The sequence below is a fragment of the Brachyistius frenatus genome, unplaced genomic scaffold (assembly GCF_029030835.1).
Source record: "Brachyistius frenatus isolate BFR_SWC_R1_liver_20210118 unplaced genomic scaffold, ASM2903083v1 Contig_57, whole genome shotgun sequence".
Lineage (NCBI taxonomy): Eukaryota > Metazoa > Chordata > Actinopteri > Embiotocidae > Brachyistius > Brachyistius frenatus.
This window is the reverse complement of record NW_027210656.1, coordinates 760,481-780,000: the sequence shown is the minus strand read 5'-3', so window position 1 is coordinate 780,000 and position 19,520 is coordinate 760,481. Positions and strand designations below refer to the sequence as shown.

Genomic DNA, 19,520 nt, shown 5'->3' with positions numbered 1-19,520 from the left:
AACACGAGGTCGTATTTCTGGGATCAAATATATGAGTCTCAGTATTAGAAACTGCATAATTATATCAGTACATCCCTGCTTGAGGTGTTATTGAAGGCGCAGCGATAACACAGTCATGTCTGTTTTCATTATGCATCAATATTAGAAACGTACTGATCCAAGAAAGTGGATTTGATGTGGATTAATCACATCTGGCCAAATCCAATCCACTTTGCAAGGTCGATATGGGACCTGATACATGCATGGTGGAGCAGAGCATCCCTAATCAATGAGACATTATACTGCAGCGGGTCATTTTAAGTCCGCATATGCCATGAACACTAGTTAACGATCACTCAAAGCAAGCAAAGCAGCACCAATATGACGATTGGCATTTTTGTGTCCGTCACTGTAGCTCTGTCAATTCAGAGGAGACTTGTTGTCCAGGGTGCCGGGCGGTGCTGAACAACACTGGCTGCAGAACAGTGCCGGGTGTTACAGACAGGATGGAGTCACATATTCCGTCTAAAACAGATTTTGGGGGCGAAGCGTTGGGAAAAGAGGAGTTTAGGAAACCAAATCATGCAAAAGGAAGGGTGATTATTTGACGGACTTGCGGCTCACCCAACAGACGAATGTACTTCTATCTGGAGGCGTGACAGAGTGGAGAAAAGAGTAAACATGAGGGTGTTCAGACATGGACTAGTGGTTAAGACCACAGCTTCTGACCTATGTTTCACCTGATCTGTGACCCTATATGGTCCATTGAGACCCTCTTTGTACCAGGTCAAAAGGAAACTGGATTCAGTACACGTCTCTCTGTGGCGACTGTATTCCCTCCACTGCAGCTGTGATACACTAACGTTTAATGTGAACACGGAAAGACAGTAATTATAAACCTGATTTGATTTTGAGTTTTTGATACTCTTTATGACGTCTTGGGAGTATGAAAGACATCTAAAAGGTTTTATTATGTATATATGGCAGCGGTTACCAATGTGGGACCTCCGACTGCTTGCGAGGTTAATCTGATTGGTCCGGATCAGAATTACAAATGTCACAAAATAACTAATTGACTCATGGATTTTTTTTTTTTTTTTTTGTGTTATAAACTTTTTGCTATGAAATATTACATAACAGGGCTGGATTTAAAAACAAAAACAAAAACAAAAAAAAAACATTTGGTGTCTGCTGAAGGGATGTTTTTTTTTCTAACAACGAGATATGAAGCTGTAGAAGTCGACTTAACAGTATCCCCTTTTCCACTGTCACTACAGGCTCAACTCTGCTCACTTGTTTTGATTTTTCATTGGGCAAAAGTTATGGATAGTACCTGGTATCTGGTACTAGCTTTGGTATCGCTTTAGTTGAGGTTTTAAGCAAGCTGAGCCGATACTAAAAGGTGACTTTCTGAACAGTGTGCCTCCTATATGTACGGTAAACTGTGAGTACACATTCCTTACTGTCGAGTGAAAAATATACTGTGATGTATTGTACCGCGAGATACAAAATAAGACTGAAACTCAGGGAGAGAAAGCCGGCGCAGATCGTAAACATTGTCCAGCACAGAAACATAAAGAAAGGAGGAGAGTCAAGAATTGATTGGCGATGATTTCTTGCATCTGGGCTAAGACAGAAATAAAAGAAAGCAAAAAATGGCAGCTATAATCATGTTATTTCCCCCCCACGCACCCTCCTCTATGGTCCAATCCCTCCATTTCAGCTCCCTCCATCTTCTGAGTGGTCATCTGTTGATTACACGTTATATTTAACTCCGCTGTCTCTTTTGCAGCCTCACTCAGGTCCGCACACTGGCAACCTTCTGGCATACATACATAAATAACATACATACATAAATATTTAATCAAATAAATAAATCACTCGGCCCGGCGGCCCTTTCTAATCAAGTGACATCAATCAGAGAGAACTATGGGTAAAGAGGCCTTGTGGCTGACGCCTACTGAGTGCGCCCAGATCGCTGGAGTAGCGTCTATTTGAGTCCAAGGGGGGAAATATACGCTCCATGTCCCATTATAGGAGAAGGGCTATCCTTTCGTCAGCGCGCCCATTACTCCCCCTATCATTTCCCCAAATCTAAAACCTGTTTTCAATCAACACAGCCAAACGAGTGCCTGTCCAAGAGAGGGAGAGCGAGCGAGAGAGCGAAACGAGAGAGAGAGAGAGAGAGAGAGAGAGAGAGAGAGAGAGAGAGAGAGAGAGAGAGCGCAAGGGAGAGAACGCAGCAGAGATGGACAGTGAGGGCAGGGGTAGAGGCAGAGCGATGGAGGGCTCTCTCCTTCTTTCTTCCAGTGATTGGAGCGTTTTGCATTCTGTATGTGTGTGTGATTGAATCCGTCTCCTAAATTAGGGCTGTCGACTCGAGGAGCTGAATGTCCTTAACCCCCCTCCCCATATCCAATGCCCATGCTCCGCTATGTGTGTGTGTGTGTGTGTGTGTGTGTGTGTGTGTGTGTGTGTGTGTGTGTGTGTGTGTGTGTGTGTGTGAGGGGGGGGGCATGCGTGTGTCTCACATCACCGAGGAATATTCTAAGTGCAGCCTAGGTAAAAGGTTTATGTTGAGACATTGATTGCTAATGCCATGTTGTATGTGTATTTGTGAGAAAGCATGTTGGGGACATTAAAATTCAAAGTTCAACAGCAGTTCTACAAACTTGATTTCAGTTAGAGAGGCAGGACAGTAACAAAAACAGCCCAAAAATGAATAAAATATGAAAACATTTCACAACAACTACTAAAGAAAACTTCAGAATAAATGCAACATGGTAAAAAAAAATTAAAAAAAATAGATTCAGCATCAAACAGCATGTATGATGTGTGTGTGCATTCTTACTTTTATCATTTGGCAATTTGGCAATGGCGTGGTCCCAGTCAAGGATGGACCTGTAGAAGCAGAGCTGGTTGTACAGGGCCTTCTCGGAGTACTGCGGGGAGAACACATACACGCACACAAACACACAAACACACAGAGCGTTACTACAACAGAAACGCGTGACAAACAAAACCTGCTGCATAATGTCATTCATGTCACGGCAAAAATCTCTGCTGTTCATGTCTAATGTTTTGTCTAGAATATCGCTGTCATCCACTTGTTAATGCCACTTCTTTGTTTTATTTCCTGTTTGCATTGATAAGTGATTAATAACCATCATGTCAGTCTGTTGAGAACACGACAGGGCAAAAAAAAAACCAACAACAACAACATCCAAAACAGAATAATAAACCTGGTTTACCGGTTTGACAAACAGGCACACTGAACAGGATTGTGCGAGGCTGCACTTCGCTCAAATGACGACACCTCCCTGAAAACATCTCCCTTCCTCTGTGTGACACACTGAAGCAAGAAAACAAATTTGCTTGCTTTGTTAATCTGCACTGCAATTAAGTGGAGCCACACGACAGCCTGCCAGAGGGAGAGAGGGGGGAAAAGAGACGGAGAGGATGAGCAAGACGGAGAGGTGGGAGGGAGAAAGAAAAAAAGAAAAAGGAGAAGAGCAAAAGAGAGAAAAGGCTAAAGACACAGAACGAAGTGAGAAATAGCAAAAATTAGAGACAGTGAGGAAGAGAGAGAGGGGGAGAGAAAAGAGGGGATCAGGCCTGAAATACCCTCCCTCATAATAGTTTGTTGTGATAAGCCATTGTGAGAGAGGCATGCGAACAGCCGAGGCTGTCAATTTGATTAGCCATTATACTGCATGTTTAATTGCAGTTATTGGCTCGTCATTTCCCTGCTACGCTGCAGAGGGCACGCTAAGCCCCGACCCCACACTGCCATCAGGTGTGCGCAGAGTGCTTTATTATTACCACCAGGAAGAATCCCCTGACAATTCCTGTGTGTCAGTGTCTGTGTGTGTGTGTGTGTGTGTGTGTGTAGGGAGTTTGTGTGTGCCCATTATACCTGCCAATCGGCAATGTGCGTAATTGTAATTTCAGTTTTTACTGCTGAGGCATAATCAAGTGGCGAGAGTATCTAATGCAGCTAAATGCAAACTATGTGATGTGTGAAAGTGTGTGTGTGTGTGTGTGTGTGTGTGTGTGTGTGTGTGTGTGTGTGTGTGTGTGTGTGTGTGTGTGTGTGTGTGTGTGTGTGCGTGCGCGTGTTTAATGGCTTTCTATGGCTGCCCACATGGCACGCACAGCTGTTGACCGTTGATGCACTGCCTAGTCAACAACCAAACCATGCACATCCCATAATGGAGCCTCGGTTACGGTTGCCAAGGTTGAACAAGCTCGGTCGGCACAAACACTGCACACCACCTCCTCTTGAAAAATTAAACACACGCACGCGCACGCACACACACGGAGAGGCACACACCACTCACATTCAAACAATATAATGCTGATTGTGGGCGGGCCTAGTCACTGCATATTGATTGACTGACAGGTGTCAGAAAGGCGTGGCTAAAATGTTACAGGGTTGTTATTGAATTTAGAGCCCCTCAACCCCACCCACCTCCCTCTCTCCCTCACACACACACACACACACACACACACACACACACACACACACACACACACACACACACACACACACACACACACACACACACACACACACACACACACACACACACCTCGTCATTCAGCTCGGTGCTTTGTTCCTGCACTGACACCATTTCAATTTGCTCCACAAATCTGCAGCATTTTCAGCCTGACTGCCTAAGGAGCAAACCAGCTGTGAAATTGCCTCTCTCCTGGGAGTGTTGGACCCCCCCCCACACACCATACCCCTTTGCTCCTTTGCCTCCCTCATCCCTGACTGACTACCCCCCTCGGCACACATACACACATATACCCGGCCCATGTACACATGCAAAACACAGTAAGGCCAAAAGACAAGAGGGGAAATGTGTGTGTGCGTGTGTGTGTGTGCGTGTGTGAGAGAGAGAGAGAGCGAGTTCAGGCCGGATGTATAGAATAAAGGAAAAAGTGGGAAATAAGAAAAGGAGGCAAAATCATACGAATTGATCCAAATCACAGAGCAACAGTCTAAAATGGCTCACACAATACAACAAGCACTCAAGACTTCCTCAGTCTCAAAAACACCCCCGTCTGTCTTTTAGCTGACACGCACAAAGACACACACATGCGACCTCAAAAGAACTTTTGCGCGCTACACTGTCGCCGGAGTACACCGGCGGAGCAGTTAATGAAAAGGTAATTGGCCCAACAATATTTCTCGGTGCGAGGAGGGACCAAAACCAAAACACGCAAGAGTTTGCGGAGGACGGGAAGAGTGCGCAAGCTGCTGGAAGAAAAAAAAAAACCACACGGGTACGGCTGGGAAGAAAAGTAGCAAGTGCCACAGACAGGGCTTCTGCATCACCCACTTTTCTCCGTACTCTTCTCCAGCTTTGCTGCAAACATGCCTTGTAAACACTAAAGCTACGATAATCCGAGCCCTCGCACAACTGCAGCTGCAGAAAGAAGAGAGGGAGTGAGAAAGGGAGGGAGACGGAGAGAAACAAACATACATTTTCCCTCAGCTGTGAGGCCACAAGGCTTTAAAACTCTTGAGCTTTTTAGATGCGATGAGCGTTATTGCCGGTTGTGGTAGTCACGCCGATCAGCTTCACAAGACACCATAATGAGTCAATATATGTAAATCTTTACTAGGCAAACACGGCGGGAAACAAAGGCATTTAACTGGTGCTCTCGCCCGCAAGCCTCCAACGATTCAGCACCGGTAATTTCTCCCCATTGAAAGGCATAATTGCCTGCTATTTGAAGATATTCATGCTCAATTTTTGAAATTAATTTCAATTGGGGGGAAATGTAGAAATGTCAGCTCCAGTGAAAGGGATTTGATTTCAATTATCCTCGCTCAAAGGACTGTGATTTCCAAATACACTTAAGCAAAATTATGACAAGAATTTTTGTTCGGCAAAATTCAGTGTTTAAAGAGCGATTAGGCGATAATGGGGCAGCTTTGAGCCGGCAGTGAATGCAGCCGTCTCCCTCTGAAAGGCACTCAATTATCTCTGATTGCTCCCGCTATAATGTATCAAATAGAGATACCTGCTATTGCCGTAATTTGTGTGAAAATTAACATGCTGCAATTTCCACTAGAGGGAAAAAGGGAGCTCTAATGGGCGCCTGAGCGTACATCAATAAAAGGAGGGGAGAAAAAGAGAGAGGCAGAAAGGGAGGGTGAGAGGAGGAGAGAAAGAGCAAGCCAAAAGAAGAGAGAAAGAGTGTAAGAGCTACGAAGGGAGGGGAGGGAAGGAAGATGAAAAGAAAGGAGCAGGAGAAGAAAGAACTGAATAAAGGAAAGGAAAGAAAAGGAAAGTCAGGACAGAGCTTTGAGACAAGCTGAGAAGAAATAGCCTTTTTGAGTTAAGCACTGGGGAGGGGAGGGAGAGGAGAGGAGAGGAGAGAGGGAGAGATGAAGAGCGAGGGAGAGAGGAAGAGAAAGAAATTTAATTTACTGAAAATATTACAAATTGCACCTGTGCATAACTCCCCCAAATTACCAACCAATCAAGGCAGAGTGCCTATTACTCTCCCATTACATGGAGATCAGATCACGCACTGAATCTGTGTCCAGAGAGGGAGGGAGAAAGGGAGAGAGGGAGGGAGGGAGAAAGGGAGAGGAGAGGAGAGGAGAGGAGAGGAGAGGAGAGGAGAGGAGAGAGTAAATGTACCATGATGCAACACAGGGAAGGGAGAGCGCAGAGTCACAAACAAGACGATCCTTTACAGAAGCTCTGGCACAAACACGTGCTTTTAGCGCAGCGTACACAAAGAAGAATGATTGTCTTTCTGGCTGCTGCTCACATTAAGCTTGATCATGTGCGATGATCCTGCCAGACAAAAAAAAAAAAAAAAAAAAAAAGCATCAAGGGAATGTGGCCAGAGTTTTCCAGCAGGAGAGCAGGAGAGCAGAGAATCTGGCTGGTTCAAAGAAATCTGGCGGAGGGTTCAAAATCCCAAACTTTCATTTAAAATAGAAAAAATAATTTGAATACAGAGAGACACGGGGTGCAAACTGGTGGCTTCCTCATCCTCGTCTTTACTGTGTTTAAGCAGTCCATCTACCACCAGCTCAAACAGCCATGAATGGTCTCTTCAATACTTTGCATAATTAGCAGCAATTAAATATGTAAGCTGCTGGGCTATTAAGCTTCATGCACTGGCTTAATTTAGACAACAGTGTTACCTAATACTGACAGGTCAATGTTAGCCCACTATGAATCATAATGTGAAGGATTCTTGGGAAAAAAAAATCTCTTAGAGGAAGGTCAGCAGTTATAATCGGGGTTTAAATGTCTTGCTTAAGGGCACTTGAGCAGGGCTGATGCTCACCGTCTTGTTACGTGGCAACACTTTCTGCTAACAATGTGTTTAAAGAGCTTACAGGGTGCCATCCTAAAAATGAAAGACTAATGAAGACTGAAGAAATGAATTTAGATGTACAATTATGCTCTTTAAACAAAAAAATAACAAGGAAGAATTAATAAAATATTCAAAGTCACTTTCATTCGACTTTTAGTTTTGCCGCCCTCACGTCTAACATTTCATTTGTCTACTGCTTTTGTTAAAAATATACTTAATGTAAGAAAATAAAAAAAATTACAAATTGGGTTATTGCTTTATAGTCGTAAGTCTCCACCAAGCAGTGAAGTTGGAGTTTACATCCATGTCTGTCCAGACACATAATATATGTAGGCTTTGTAAGACTTTTAATGGAATTAAATAAAAGTGTATTTTCAGGGATATATAACTAAAATTGATTTGCCTAGACTTAGTTGTCCGTGTTCTGCCGTAGGGCGACTCTTATCATTGTGTAAATTCATTTAAAGTAACAAAAAAACAGTGTCATATTCCTTGTATGCGTTAACATCCTGGCTACGAAACGTTAGATGCGTCACACACATCTTCAGCCGTACAGCCCAGAAGATCCGTACAATCATATTCACAAATATGTTCACAGTCTCCTCTTCTGTTCCTCAGCTGTGGGGTTGAATAATGGACAGAAAAGTCTTTTCGCTGAACATTTTGATGTCACGGTGAAGGTGACCTTTGACCTTTTCAATATGAAATGTCATATGTTTTATCATATTGGAGATTTGTGTGAATTTTTTTGTCACAATTAGCAAATGAATTATTGAGTTATGACCCCAAACTTGTTTTGTGAGATCACAGTGACCTTTGACCACCAAAACCTGATCAGTTCGTCTTTGAGTACAAGTGAAGAAGAAGAAATTCCCTCGCAGCGCTCCTGAGATTTGCTAGTAAAGGGCAGTTTTCTGAGGACAGAGACGCCTCAATCAAACGGTCCGACCTCCCCGTCAGTCCAGTGAAAACATCCCACCAAATTCTGACATTTGTTATGTTGCCTGAATTTTTGAAATAACAGACATCCCAAATCAAAGGCGAGTTTGTGTCACACTAGAGGCTCTCAGAAACATCTTGTATTTTCAAGTATAGAGACACTTGAAAGTTTGTGCTGTAAAGAAAAGGGCCGGCCAGACCGAAGCACTTGTTACGGTTGGCTGTCAGAGGTTCAGTTTACATTTGACTGGGGTGGAGGACAAAAAAAAAACAACCAACAACAATAGAGCATAGTATCGCAATACCAATTATCGTTATCCTGTTATAGTAACAGCTTCGTTAGGTGCATGCATCATTCATGGCAGGTTTGTATGGCTGTTGGTCAGTCTTGTCTGCTAGACAGACACTAAAAACGACTGAAGTCAGATAAACAGACTGAAAACTTACAGATGTTGACAAAGTTAAAGTATGTCACGTGTATGTTATTGCTTTTCTCAGCATATCGAAAAATGTATAAAATCACCTCTGGTTAAAACCACCACTAACAATGACCCCTCTGATCTGAGGGAAAACATTCTTGTTTTTGATTTCAATTATCTCAGTTTGAGTGTGGCTTATTTCAAGCACGACACTATTTCCTACCTCTACACAAAGCATCTCGTAAAAGTTGCAGCCTACATCTTTTGTCGACGTCACCAGTCCTCCACAGATGTACACAAAAAGACTCAAAGCCTGAGGAGTCAAACATTGAGGTAAAATGAAGACAGGCTACAGTTTTTGGTACAGAAAAAGGGTGCATGGGTGCGCACAGAGAGTTAAATGTTTTATTCAGCCCGCAGTTTTAAGTGCCACGGCCCTCAGGCACAGCAATGGCCGTCCTAAGTGGCTACAGTGACAGCAGAAATTGGCCTTCTGGTTTACAAACTGTCGCCACAGAGCCAGACACAGCAAAGCAGCCGGGGTGGGGGGGTGGGGGCAGATAGGAGCAGAGCACAGCAGATGAAAAAAAAACTGACAAGAGGGAGTTAAGACAAGAGTTGAGACAGGAATAGTGAGAACGGGACAGAGAAAGAGAGGACAAAAAGAAGATTGAACCGTCATGCTCAAATTGAAAGGGAGAGTGTTTCTTTTAAATCCAGTGGTCAAACTAACAAAGTGTTCATGAGGCAGCTACCAGAGCTCGACAGACAGATGCTCTTAATGGCTAAACTACCGTCCAGCTCTTAGTGCCTTCCAAACACGTGGAGGCGGCAACATGTGTGCACGGACGCGTCGTCACACGCACGGAGGCTCGAAGTCGAGGGGGGAGAGGAATAAAATAAAAAAAATCAGCTTTATTAGAGCGCATGTATGGTGAAATGTGACACTAATGAGCAGCGATGTAAAGCACACATGAGAGGGGAGACTGCAGCTCCATAGCACCATCACCTGGAAAACACCGACAGCGTGCAGCAATGTGGGCCTGTGTGGAGATTCAATTCAATCTCAGTGTGGGAGTTGTGTTTCTGTGTGTCTTACCCTCATTCTGGTGTGTATTTCGTGTGTGTGTGTGTGTGTGTGTGTGTGTGTGTGTGTGTGTGTGTGTGTGTGTGTGTGTGTGTGTGGGGTACTTTACCTCAGGTCTAAGTGTCGCCCTGGTGCAGGCAGGGCAGATGGGTCCGTGTCGAGAGAAGGCGATGGGCAAACGTCTGGTCCTGTTCTGGCAGGCCTGGTCCTCACACACCAACCAGCCCTGCGACACACACGTCACACAAATGAAATTCCACCGACTAAAATCTGCAAACTTAGTGCAGCTGGAACAATCAGTCCTTCAAGACAAAGTTAAACAGCAATTATCTGAGAAATAAGTATATTTTTAAGGTACATTTTTAAGGGCAAACAGTTGTCGTCATTGTAAAATGTATTAGATCCCGACCGACATTCGATTTTTCCGATGCAGGAACTGTTATTATAGAGTAGAAAAAGGCCAATATTCATACATCAGCTAATATTCTTTATATGTTTATATAAATGAAATATATACATAAACACACTTTTTTTTTCCCCACTTTTCCCTCAAATGTGAGTATCAAACACTTTTGACACTTGTGACCAAGATATGCAGTGAAGCAGAATATTTGACCGTTTACCATCAGTGAACGCAGACCGGAAACCTCATTTAATAAATAAAAGAAAACACATACACGAATACAACAATTACGAATTTACCCCAAACACCTTTTTCTGCATTACTTTTTGTCAAAATGTTTTCATTCAGGCACACATCGGCCAACATACACTCAAATACAGATACAAATAGGTCATTATGTCGGCCGGGCTCTAAATTTAATATTTTTACATTTTGAATTGTTGGGCAGGCGAACGAAGACATTTGAAGACGCTGCTTTAAGAAACACAATTACAATATCAAGTAATACATTTAAAAAGTAAGTTTTAAAATACACTGCAAAAGTGACTTATTTCATAATGTTCATTCAATTCTTTTTTTTCTTTTTTTAAAGTATTTATTAAACTCCTGGAATTTCCAAACCACTTTAAAGTTGAGTTTTTTTGTATTAAAAAGGATGTTAGATGTAAATATGTCCAAACACACGCACGCACGCACGCACACACGCGCACACACACACACACACACACACACAGAAGTGTGTTTCCATCAAACACGTGAACGTAGAAGGGCTTGCATCAGAAAACACGTTCACAGCCGCCTTTCCCCTATGTGATTACTCCTTTGTAAAATGTGTTCATGTCGCTATTTATTTTGTCGATAAAGGTTTTCTTCAAAATTGACAAAAACAAAAAAACAAAAAAAACTTTTGTTGCCTCAAGACACTTTGAAAACGGTTTCTGGTAATGAGGAAATTTTGCTGAAAATTGCTGCTTCCATTTAGCTGCTCTAATTCTGCACAACAATCTGACAAGAAAAGTACTCTGAGGAAGAAAAAAAAAAAAGAAAGATAGTTTGTAAAATAAAAACAAGTGCACGAAAGAGAAGGGAGGGGACGCGAATGGAGGTTTACATCTGATTTCACATCCAACCTTTCTTTCTCTCTTTACATTTCAACATATCTTCAGCTGCTGCGTGTTAGGGTCCTGCTCTGTCAGACAGGCAGTGCAGTGGACAGCCAAAACGGCAGTAGTTAGGACCTCCCGGGGTGAGGTAGTGACCCTTGGCAGGTGCTGTGGTCTAACCCTCTCAATCGAGCCATATTCTTCCAGACCCCTCATCCCCCTCTGCTTCTTATGCCCTGTCATTACAAAGGGGGGTTTAAGGTGGGGGGAGGGATTGGGGAGGCGGGGGGGTTGTTGTTTAATGCCCAACTAATGACAGAGCATAAGACCCACCACCATCAACGCCTTTGCTCCTTTCCTGCATCCATCTATCCTTCCTTCCATTCACTCAAAAATACACCCCTTCACAACCACTGCACCTGTCTATCTATGCAGCACACACACCCCCCCGCCACTCTCCCCACATACATACAGGCATGCAGCGTTTCTCTGATTGATTTTTAGCTCTGCCTTTGTCTTGTCTCTTGATCAGTTTTGAGCAGCAGCAAAAAAAAAGAAAGAAATGCTGAGGATTATGTTTTATTTTTGCAGCTAACTTAACCATTTTTAAACACCTCTCTTCTTCACAAGTACATTTGATAGCCTTTCATGGCAAGATCCCACCATCACAAAGTGAGGAACACGATCACAGGGACGCGCTTATACTACGAGTCACTCTTTAAAGTGACTCGAAGAAGTTGTATACTCACACAAATGAAAACTATATTAGGATGTTTCTGGAGCAGTTATTAACTGTGGACCGAATTTGTAATAGCTTTAAAAACCTGGACACTCAACGATGAGTGAACAGCGGTTAAAGTTCAGCCAGTAATTCTTGATCTGACTGGTGTACAGTCTGACTGAAGACACTCTAAAACATGTGCGAAGTTGTTTGGAAAGAGACTTTAATGTAGGTTTTGCTTTCTGATTAAGGTCAGAGTCTAGCCGAACAACAAAACTCAAGTTCAATTTTTTTTAGCATGTTGTATTTTTAGTCACTGTTCAACATGGGTCTCCAACCTTTTTTTTTAGTTTGAGAGCTCCTTTGATCCAAAAGGTAGATCACCATCTACTGGTTGGAGCCGTAGAACAACTAAATCTTACTGAGCCACTGTATCATCAACTTAACAAGCCTGAAACGATGCCTCGTCTTCCAAATTTGCATCCACCAACCAACAAGTCCTCCAACTTATACACCCATGTGGGTTGTTTTCAAACCTTGATCCCATTGGTTTAATATCCAAAAGTCCAGTTCGTATGATGTGCATGACTCATTTGTTTTGTACAGATTGCAGATATTAAAGTCAGAGTTTATTTTCTGTTACAATTCAACTCAAGAGATGTAGGTGCAGACAGACTGACTGGTTCACCACACAGCTCCTGCCACGACAAAACCCCGAAATATTCAATGCCACACACACACACACACACACACACACACACACACACACACACACACACACACACACACACACACACACACACACACACACACACCGAGCCAATCTCTTCTAAATGAAAAACAAACACACACATATGTCCCAAATCAATTAGACAGTCCCAGAGTTCACAGCTTTACTCACAAACACCAACTCCAGGGCTAATTATCTAAACACCTCTGCCGCTCTTGTGCAAAGAGCTGAGCATCATGGGAAATGAGACTGCTTCACTGTCTCTGGTAAAGACTCATGAAGGACAATGGTTCGTGGAGGTGGGAGATAAGGAGTATGAGAGCGGGAGGGTGTTTTGTGGGGTTCTTATGACACAAGCCTTGGCACACACCGCTGTTCCCATGGGACGCACACGAACACACACACACACACACACACACACACACACACACACACACACACACACACACACACACACACACACGAACACACGAACAAACGCACACCGACAATACAAACATATTAATCGTTCACCCTTCGCATGCATTAAAATGAATTAATAAGGCACACATCAAAGACTGCGGACGTTCAAAGAAGGCACAGTTACCCACAATGCCCTTCTGCTCCACTACGGTAACCCTGAAGACATCTACACAAGCCACAAACATTAAAAAAAATGTAAATAAAGTAAAGATTAGGTGCAGCAGACCTCTGAGCCACACAGAAAGGTCTAAAAACAAGAAAGGTATCGGGAACGAGGCAAGGTAAAAACAACAACAACAACAACATCTAATTGAGGCATTTTGCCAGAGCGAGGGTGGGGGTGTACAGTCGGACGTCAGAGAATAAAGGCTCATAATTGCATAATTATAGCAGTGGATACCTGACACACTGAATGCAGACGTCAAATGAGTTCCACATAATTTAACCAAACAGAGGCAAGACCAGGCCACGACAGGGCCCACCATGAAATCTACCCTCCCTCCGCTTCCTCTCCTTTGTCTGCTCGGTTTTTTTTTTTTTTTTTTTTTTTTTTTTTTTTTAAACACACTCGTCTTACGTGACGATTACATCGTTATAGTTTGCGTTGCTTTTCTGTTGAAATACTCTGCAGTCAGGATGCTTCTGGTTCAGAAGGGTTTACAAAAAAAGGCTTATTAATAAAGAAATAGTTACTCCATCAATCGGTCAGTCAAAATTAATTGATGACGAGAACAATCCATTTATTATTTATCAGAAAAAAAAAGAAGAAGAAAAACACCAGCAATACTTTCTGTGTTTACTTACTTTTAGTTAAGGGCCCTGTATTTTTTTTTATTATTGCTGCACTGATGATAATTTTCATAATTGAATAATCTGGTGACAATTTCCCCAATCAATTGAAGGATCACTCTGTAAAGTGTCAGAAAACATCTGGTTCCAGCTGCCTGACTTTGACAATTTGCCACTTTTCGGGTCTTCTGTTTGCTTTTAGATCACTGCTCACCTGAATATTGGAGTTTTGGATCGTACAACACATATGAGCATCATCATGGACTACAGGAACTTGTGACGGATGCTTTTCCACCATTTGTTACATTCTATAAATATGTCAATAAAAGACTAAAAAGATTCATAAAGCGCCACAAAGTAGCCGAGGGGCTGTCTTCAAATGACTTGTTTTGTGGGATTAGAAGTTAGAAATCTTCACTCTTACTTTCGAACAGCAAAAAAAACACAAAAAAATGGCAAATACTCACATTTGAAAAGCAACAACTTGTGGAAATTTTGGCAGTTTCACAGTTTGGTTAGATCTCAACAACCGATTCATTGACCGACCGTTTGATTTCTGTTGTTGATGCTAACGTAGAGGAGAAGCCTCTCTGGTGGCTCCTGCAGCAGAGGAATCCACCTGCCACACAGAAAGACCTCCAACTGGTTTTTGTGCTTTAGCAAGTCAACACTTCCAGCTCTAAAGTGAATAGACCTAAAATTGGTCTACTTCACAAACACGAACTCTCTCTCTCTCACACACACACACACACACACACGCACACGCACACACACACACGCACATGCACGCACACACACGCACAGTGAAAAGAGCTCAAACGGTTCCACTTTGTACCTCCTCCGCTTAATCAAAGCTTCTCTATTCAACAATTTGACCTTTTGTTCAAAACAGGATTATCACCTTCTCTGGTCTTCATTCACCCTTTCTCTCTCTCCCTCCCTCCCCCCCATTCTTCTCTTGCCCCTCAGCCCGTTTCCAGGGGAGACCCACATGACCAGGGTAATTGCAATAATTTGTTAAATGCCATGGCAACGGTGGTTACAAGGGAGGGGTTAGAAAAAAAAAAAAAAAAGAAGAATTGGGAGGTTCAGGAAACGAGCGAATCTCTCATTTTGCCAAAGACAGCAGGATGAGAGACGAGAGAAGAATGACAACAGAGGGTGTGTGTGTGTGTGTGTGTGTGTGTGTGTGTGTGTGTGTGTGTGTGTGTGTGTGTGTGTGTGTGTGTGTGTGTGTGTGTGTGTGTGCGTGTGCGTGTGAACAAGTGTTTGCCCATTCTCAGGGTGCAGGTTTATTGATAATCGCGGGGAGGAGGGTGTGGTGGGGGGCAGGAGGTAATTTCACTAATGATTAATGTCTCTGTGGTCCGAGCTCAAGACGCCAACACACATGTACGTACATTCACGTGCTCGCTCGCTTGCGCGCGCGCACACACACACACACACACACACACACACACACACACACACACACACACACACACACACACACACACACACACACACACACACACTGGCCAGACAAACAGCTCTATTTGAACTCTCCCTCGGCTTGAAAGGAATCCTTAATTACACAATATTACCCCTCTTCATTGCCCCGCTGTGTGTGCTGTGTCCACTTCTGTTCAGCCTACACTGGTGTGTGCGTGTGCGTGTGTGTGTGTGTGTGTGTGTGTGTGTGTGTGTGTGTGTGTGTGTGTGTGTGTGTGTGTGTGTGTGTGTGTGTGTGTGTGTGTGTGTGTTGCTGCGTGACGTGTAAGTATTCAGTGGTAGCAGCTGTTTCACACATCGTGACAAAGGGGCTGAGGGGGACTCGCTCCCCACACATTCACCACACTAATTGATTTCTGTTCAGCACTGTGGGAGAGTTACACCACCACCACCCCTCCTCCCCCCTCCAAACACACACACACACACACACACACACACACACACACACACACACACACACACACACACACACACACACACACACACACACACACACACACACACACACACACACACACACACACAGTGCATTCCAATCACTGAAGCCCAAGGTGTTGGAAGCTACCAGGAGAGAGAGTCCTGTACAAAGACGACACAGGCATCCAGTTGAATTGACTCAGACTGAGTTCAGTCCTCGACGCCGCTGTGTGTCACACCCTCTGTTTCTACTCTGTCCAACAGGCGTGTGTGGATATCCATGTGCACGTACTGCACCAGCGTAAATCAGACCGACACTGCACGGGCAACCTTTGAATGCAACAGTGGAGTAAAACAAAGTCTTCAGCATGTACACTGTATAATATTTTTTCCAGTATCTAGATAACAATACAGCAAAAAAAAAAAAAGCCTGAAACTTGAACAATATTGCTCTCGTAGAAGCAGAATTATTTCCTCTCGGACAACCAACATCGGCATCCTCGCCACCGTAGTCAGATTCAGGTAAAAAATATTTTGGCAGATATTTTGACCTAAATTTCAGACATTTAGGGTTGTTATCTATATATTAATAAATTAACGTTGTCGGCTTATATCTCACTTACAGTAACATAGTGACTACTCGAGCAACCTTATCGTCTCGAGCAGAGGAGAGAAACGAGCTCCTGTTAATAGAGACAATGACACGAAGCTGAGCTGAAAAGGGTGCACGTAAATTAGGTACATAAAAGAAATAAAATATGTTGTTTCTTTCAGGGAGGACAGAATGTCCCAATGTGGAGAGTGGTGGCGGTGTGGGGGGAGGTCCACTTCTAACTTCTGATTGGCATTTGTACTTTTTAAAATATTTTACACTTAAACTAAAAATGAATCTACTGGTTAACAGGAAAAACAGCCGCTTTGAATAAATGAATGTACGTGTTGATATTGTGAATATGTAACGCGTAGAGGAGCAGATGTTCACACCTTGCATGCTCCTGACAACCTGTGGAAATGATTTATTCTGTAAGGCCTTTAATGCAGCATCCTCAGTAACCTTTCAAGCAAAGAGCAGTTTTGCATTATTGAGACAAATCTACTTGATCTTTAAAGTGAAATACTTGTGATTTTTTTTTGCTTTTTGCCAATACTTATACTTATCATCCAAAATGACTGCGTGTTAATGTTAAATTCGGCCTCCAAACTAAATATGGCCATTTAAGTATTTTCACGGATCATTCTCCAACAAATCTGTCTGGAGCTCTTTTCATTTTGCACGCACAGTGTGCTCTTTGGTTGAAAATGTCAGCGCAGTGTCCCGCTGAGGTTTTCTCCATCTTTCGTCCAACGTCTTTTGATGCCGTCTTCTAACATTACTGCATCGGTTGCATCCCCCATTGTGTTAAATACAATGTAACCCTTTCATAGACACTTTGTGGAAGGTCAATTTTCACAGTTTATTACTATTTCGTTCTATGCAGCTCTGTTTCTCTGAACACGTGAGTTTGTGTTTTGACAACCGAAGCTTTAATTTCATTTCTTCAGGAATGTATTGAGAGATATGCAACAACCACAATGCTTAACAAGCCTAAATGTAGCGTTTGTGGACAAACGATATGCTCTATTTACATTTGGAGAACGGTCTGGATCAAATGAGGCTTTACGTTTGACGTTTTTAAGAAAGGTGTTTTAGTTAACTAACTGTGAGCTCAAACAAACTGTACACTGGAGAAGAGGGTTGAAAGACGATCAGCTGGCTCGCTGTACTAGTCTCGCAAGTTGCAGCGTTAAACACTAAAGGGAAAACTACATCAAGTTCATTTGTGGCCCGACAAGTGGGTAAGACACTAATAGATAAATGTTAATGCGTGCTTCAGTGTGTATAATTTAGAGTGTAGTTTTCTTGGCAGAATCGGTAGCATTTATCAAAACCTCACTGTCACCAAACTGGTGTGTAAACACAGAAACACTCACGGAGTAGTATCTTTTGATGTGGCGACGGATGTCAAGCAGAAGTTTGTTGCTGATGTTGGCGGCGTGGTCGATCAGGGAACTCCCACAGGGGACGTGACAGCATCGCCTCAAACTGGGCTCCAACTTTTGACCCTGAACAAAACAAGTGGAAAAACAAAACGTCAATACATGCACTGATACAACGTCTCCAACTGGAGCTATTTTTTTCCGTCTCATTCAAAACACGTATATAAAACATGCAGCAGTCGTTTTGTAAACAACTTGCTAGAGGCATGTGATTGGTTGGAAAGTAAAAAACAAAACAACAACAAAATTCCTTCCTTAAAAACTGGCGAGTGCAACGGGTTGACCGTCGCGAGCAAACTGAAGAGCCCCTGAGCTCTATTACTATACAACACTACTCGGGGTACTGAGGCTCCAGTTTTCAGTCTTTAGACTAGATGTCGGATCTTTATTTAACAGACACACATCTTATCAGAGTGTTTACTGGAAGTCCACAAGCTTGTGTCACTGCCTTTTTAATCAAAGAACCAGACGGTTGATATTTTCACTGGGAAGGTTTCATGCCAATCCAATCCGTAAAAGTGCTTCGACTGGGAGAGCCCTAACGTCGTCTGTGAACACAATAGATGTGACTTTCTAAACCAGAAGCAGCCATAAAACTTCTTAAAACGACTGTATCAGCATCGATGGTAAAAAAAAAAAAAAAAAAAACGCTGCATACAGTCCAACGGGAAAGTTACATTTTGGCTCAGTGCAACTGGAGTTAATCACAAATTTGGAAGTAAATGTAATTTATATATTAAAAGGCTTTCACGTGGAGTCTTGCTTTGTCTTGGCTGTTCGGTGAAAGTATTTACCACAATCTCACTTTCCTGTGGATAACATTATACTTGCAGTAATTTATCACAGCTCCATTTTTTTTTTTTTAACCTTGTAGTCAGGAAAAATAGTTATTTAATATGAAAACTTGTCTGTTACCTTTAAACCTCCACAAAGAACAAATCAAACACAGACAATGTGAGAGCTTAAAGCTCCACTGGGTCCAGTCAATTTTAACGTTTGAAGAAAACAGGTCACCGTGACCCCCGGCACCCCTGAATTGTCCACTTGACAGTGAGGCGTACAGGTAATTCAATGAAAGAAGTAGCCACGGTACAGAACAATTACACTAAATAAAATGGCTTTAAACACTGGCTCCCTTAAACCTGAACTCCATTTACCTGTCGCATTGACAGCAGCAAAGAAAGCTTTCTGCGGGGAAGTGTGTGACACAAAAGTATGCATGTGACACCCCCACACGGGGCTTTTTGTTTGCCTACATCTTTCCTGCTTGAAGAAAAAAAACACCAGATTTTTCGTCCGGTTTGTGTCAATCAACTCCTTTGACTTGGCTAATAGGCCGCTCCACACATTAACCCTCCTCATCTCGATCCATCCTCCTCTTTGGTGTTTTTTTTTTTTTTTCAGCCTGCCAGGGATGAAAGCAACCTCCCGTCTTCTCCCTCCACGATCTCCTCCCCTCCTGCATTTTATCTCACTTGTTTCATTCCAAACTTTGTGTTGATAAGAGAACCCTCCCACCCAAACAAGTTGTATCTATAAAAATTATACACCACTTACATGTCAGTTATTTTATCACCGGGCAATTAAATG

At 42.9% G+C, this 19,520-nt stretch overlaps 1 protein-coding gene across 1 annotated transcript in view; it reads right to left on the bottom strand.

The window, feature by feature from the left end:
* Positions 1–19,520, bottom strand: part of pola1 (polymerase (DNA directed), alpha 1) — a 54,589-nt gene that overhangs the window by 7,185 nt on the left and 27,884 nt on the right. Inside the window, exons 34-36 of the mRNA XM_069705509.1 lie at positions 17,865–17,996; positions 9,887–10,003; positions 2,831–2,921 (exon numbers count right to left, since the gene is read on the bottom strand). Of these exons, the coding sequence (XP_069561610.1) occupies positions 2,831–2,921; positions 9,887–10,003; positions 17,865–17,996 (340 nt within the window). The remainder of the gene's footprint in view (positions 1–2,830; positions 2,922–9,886; positions 10,004–17,864; positions 17,997–19,520) is intronic.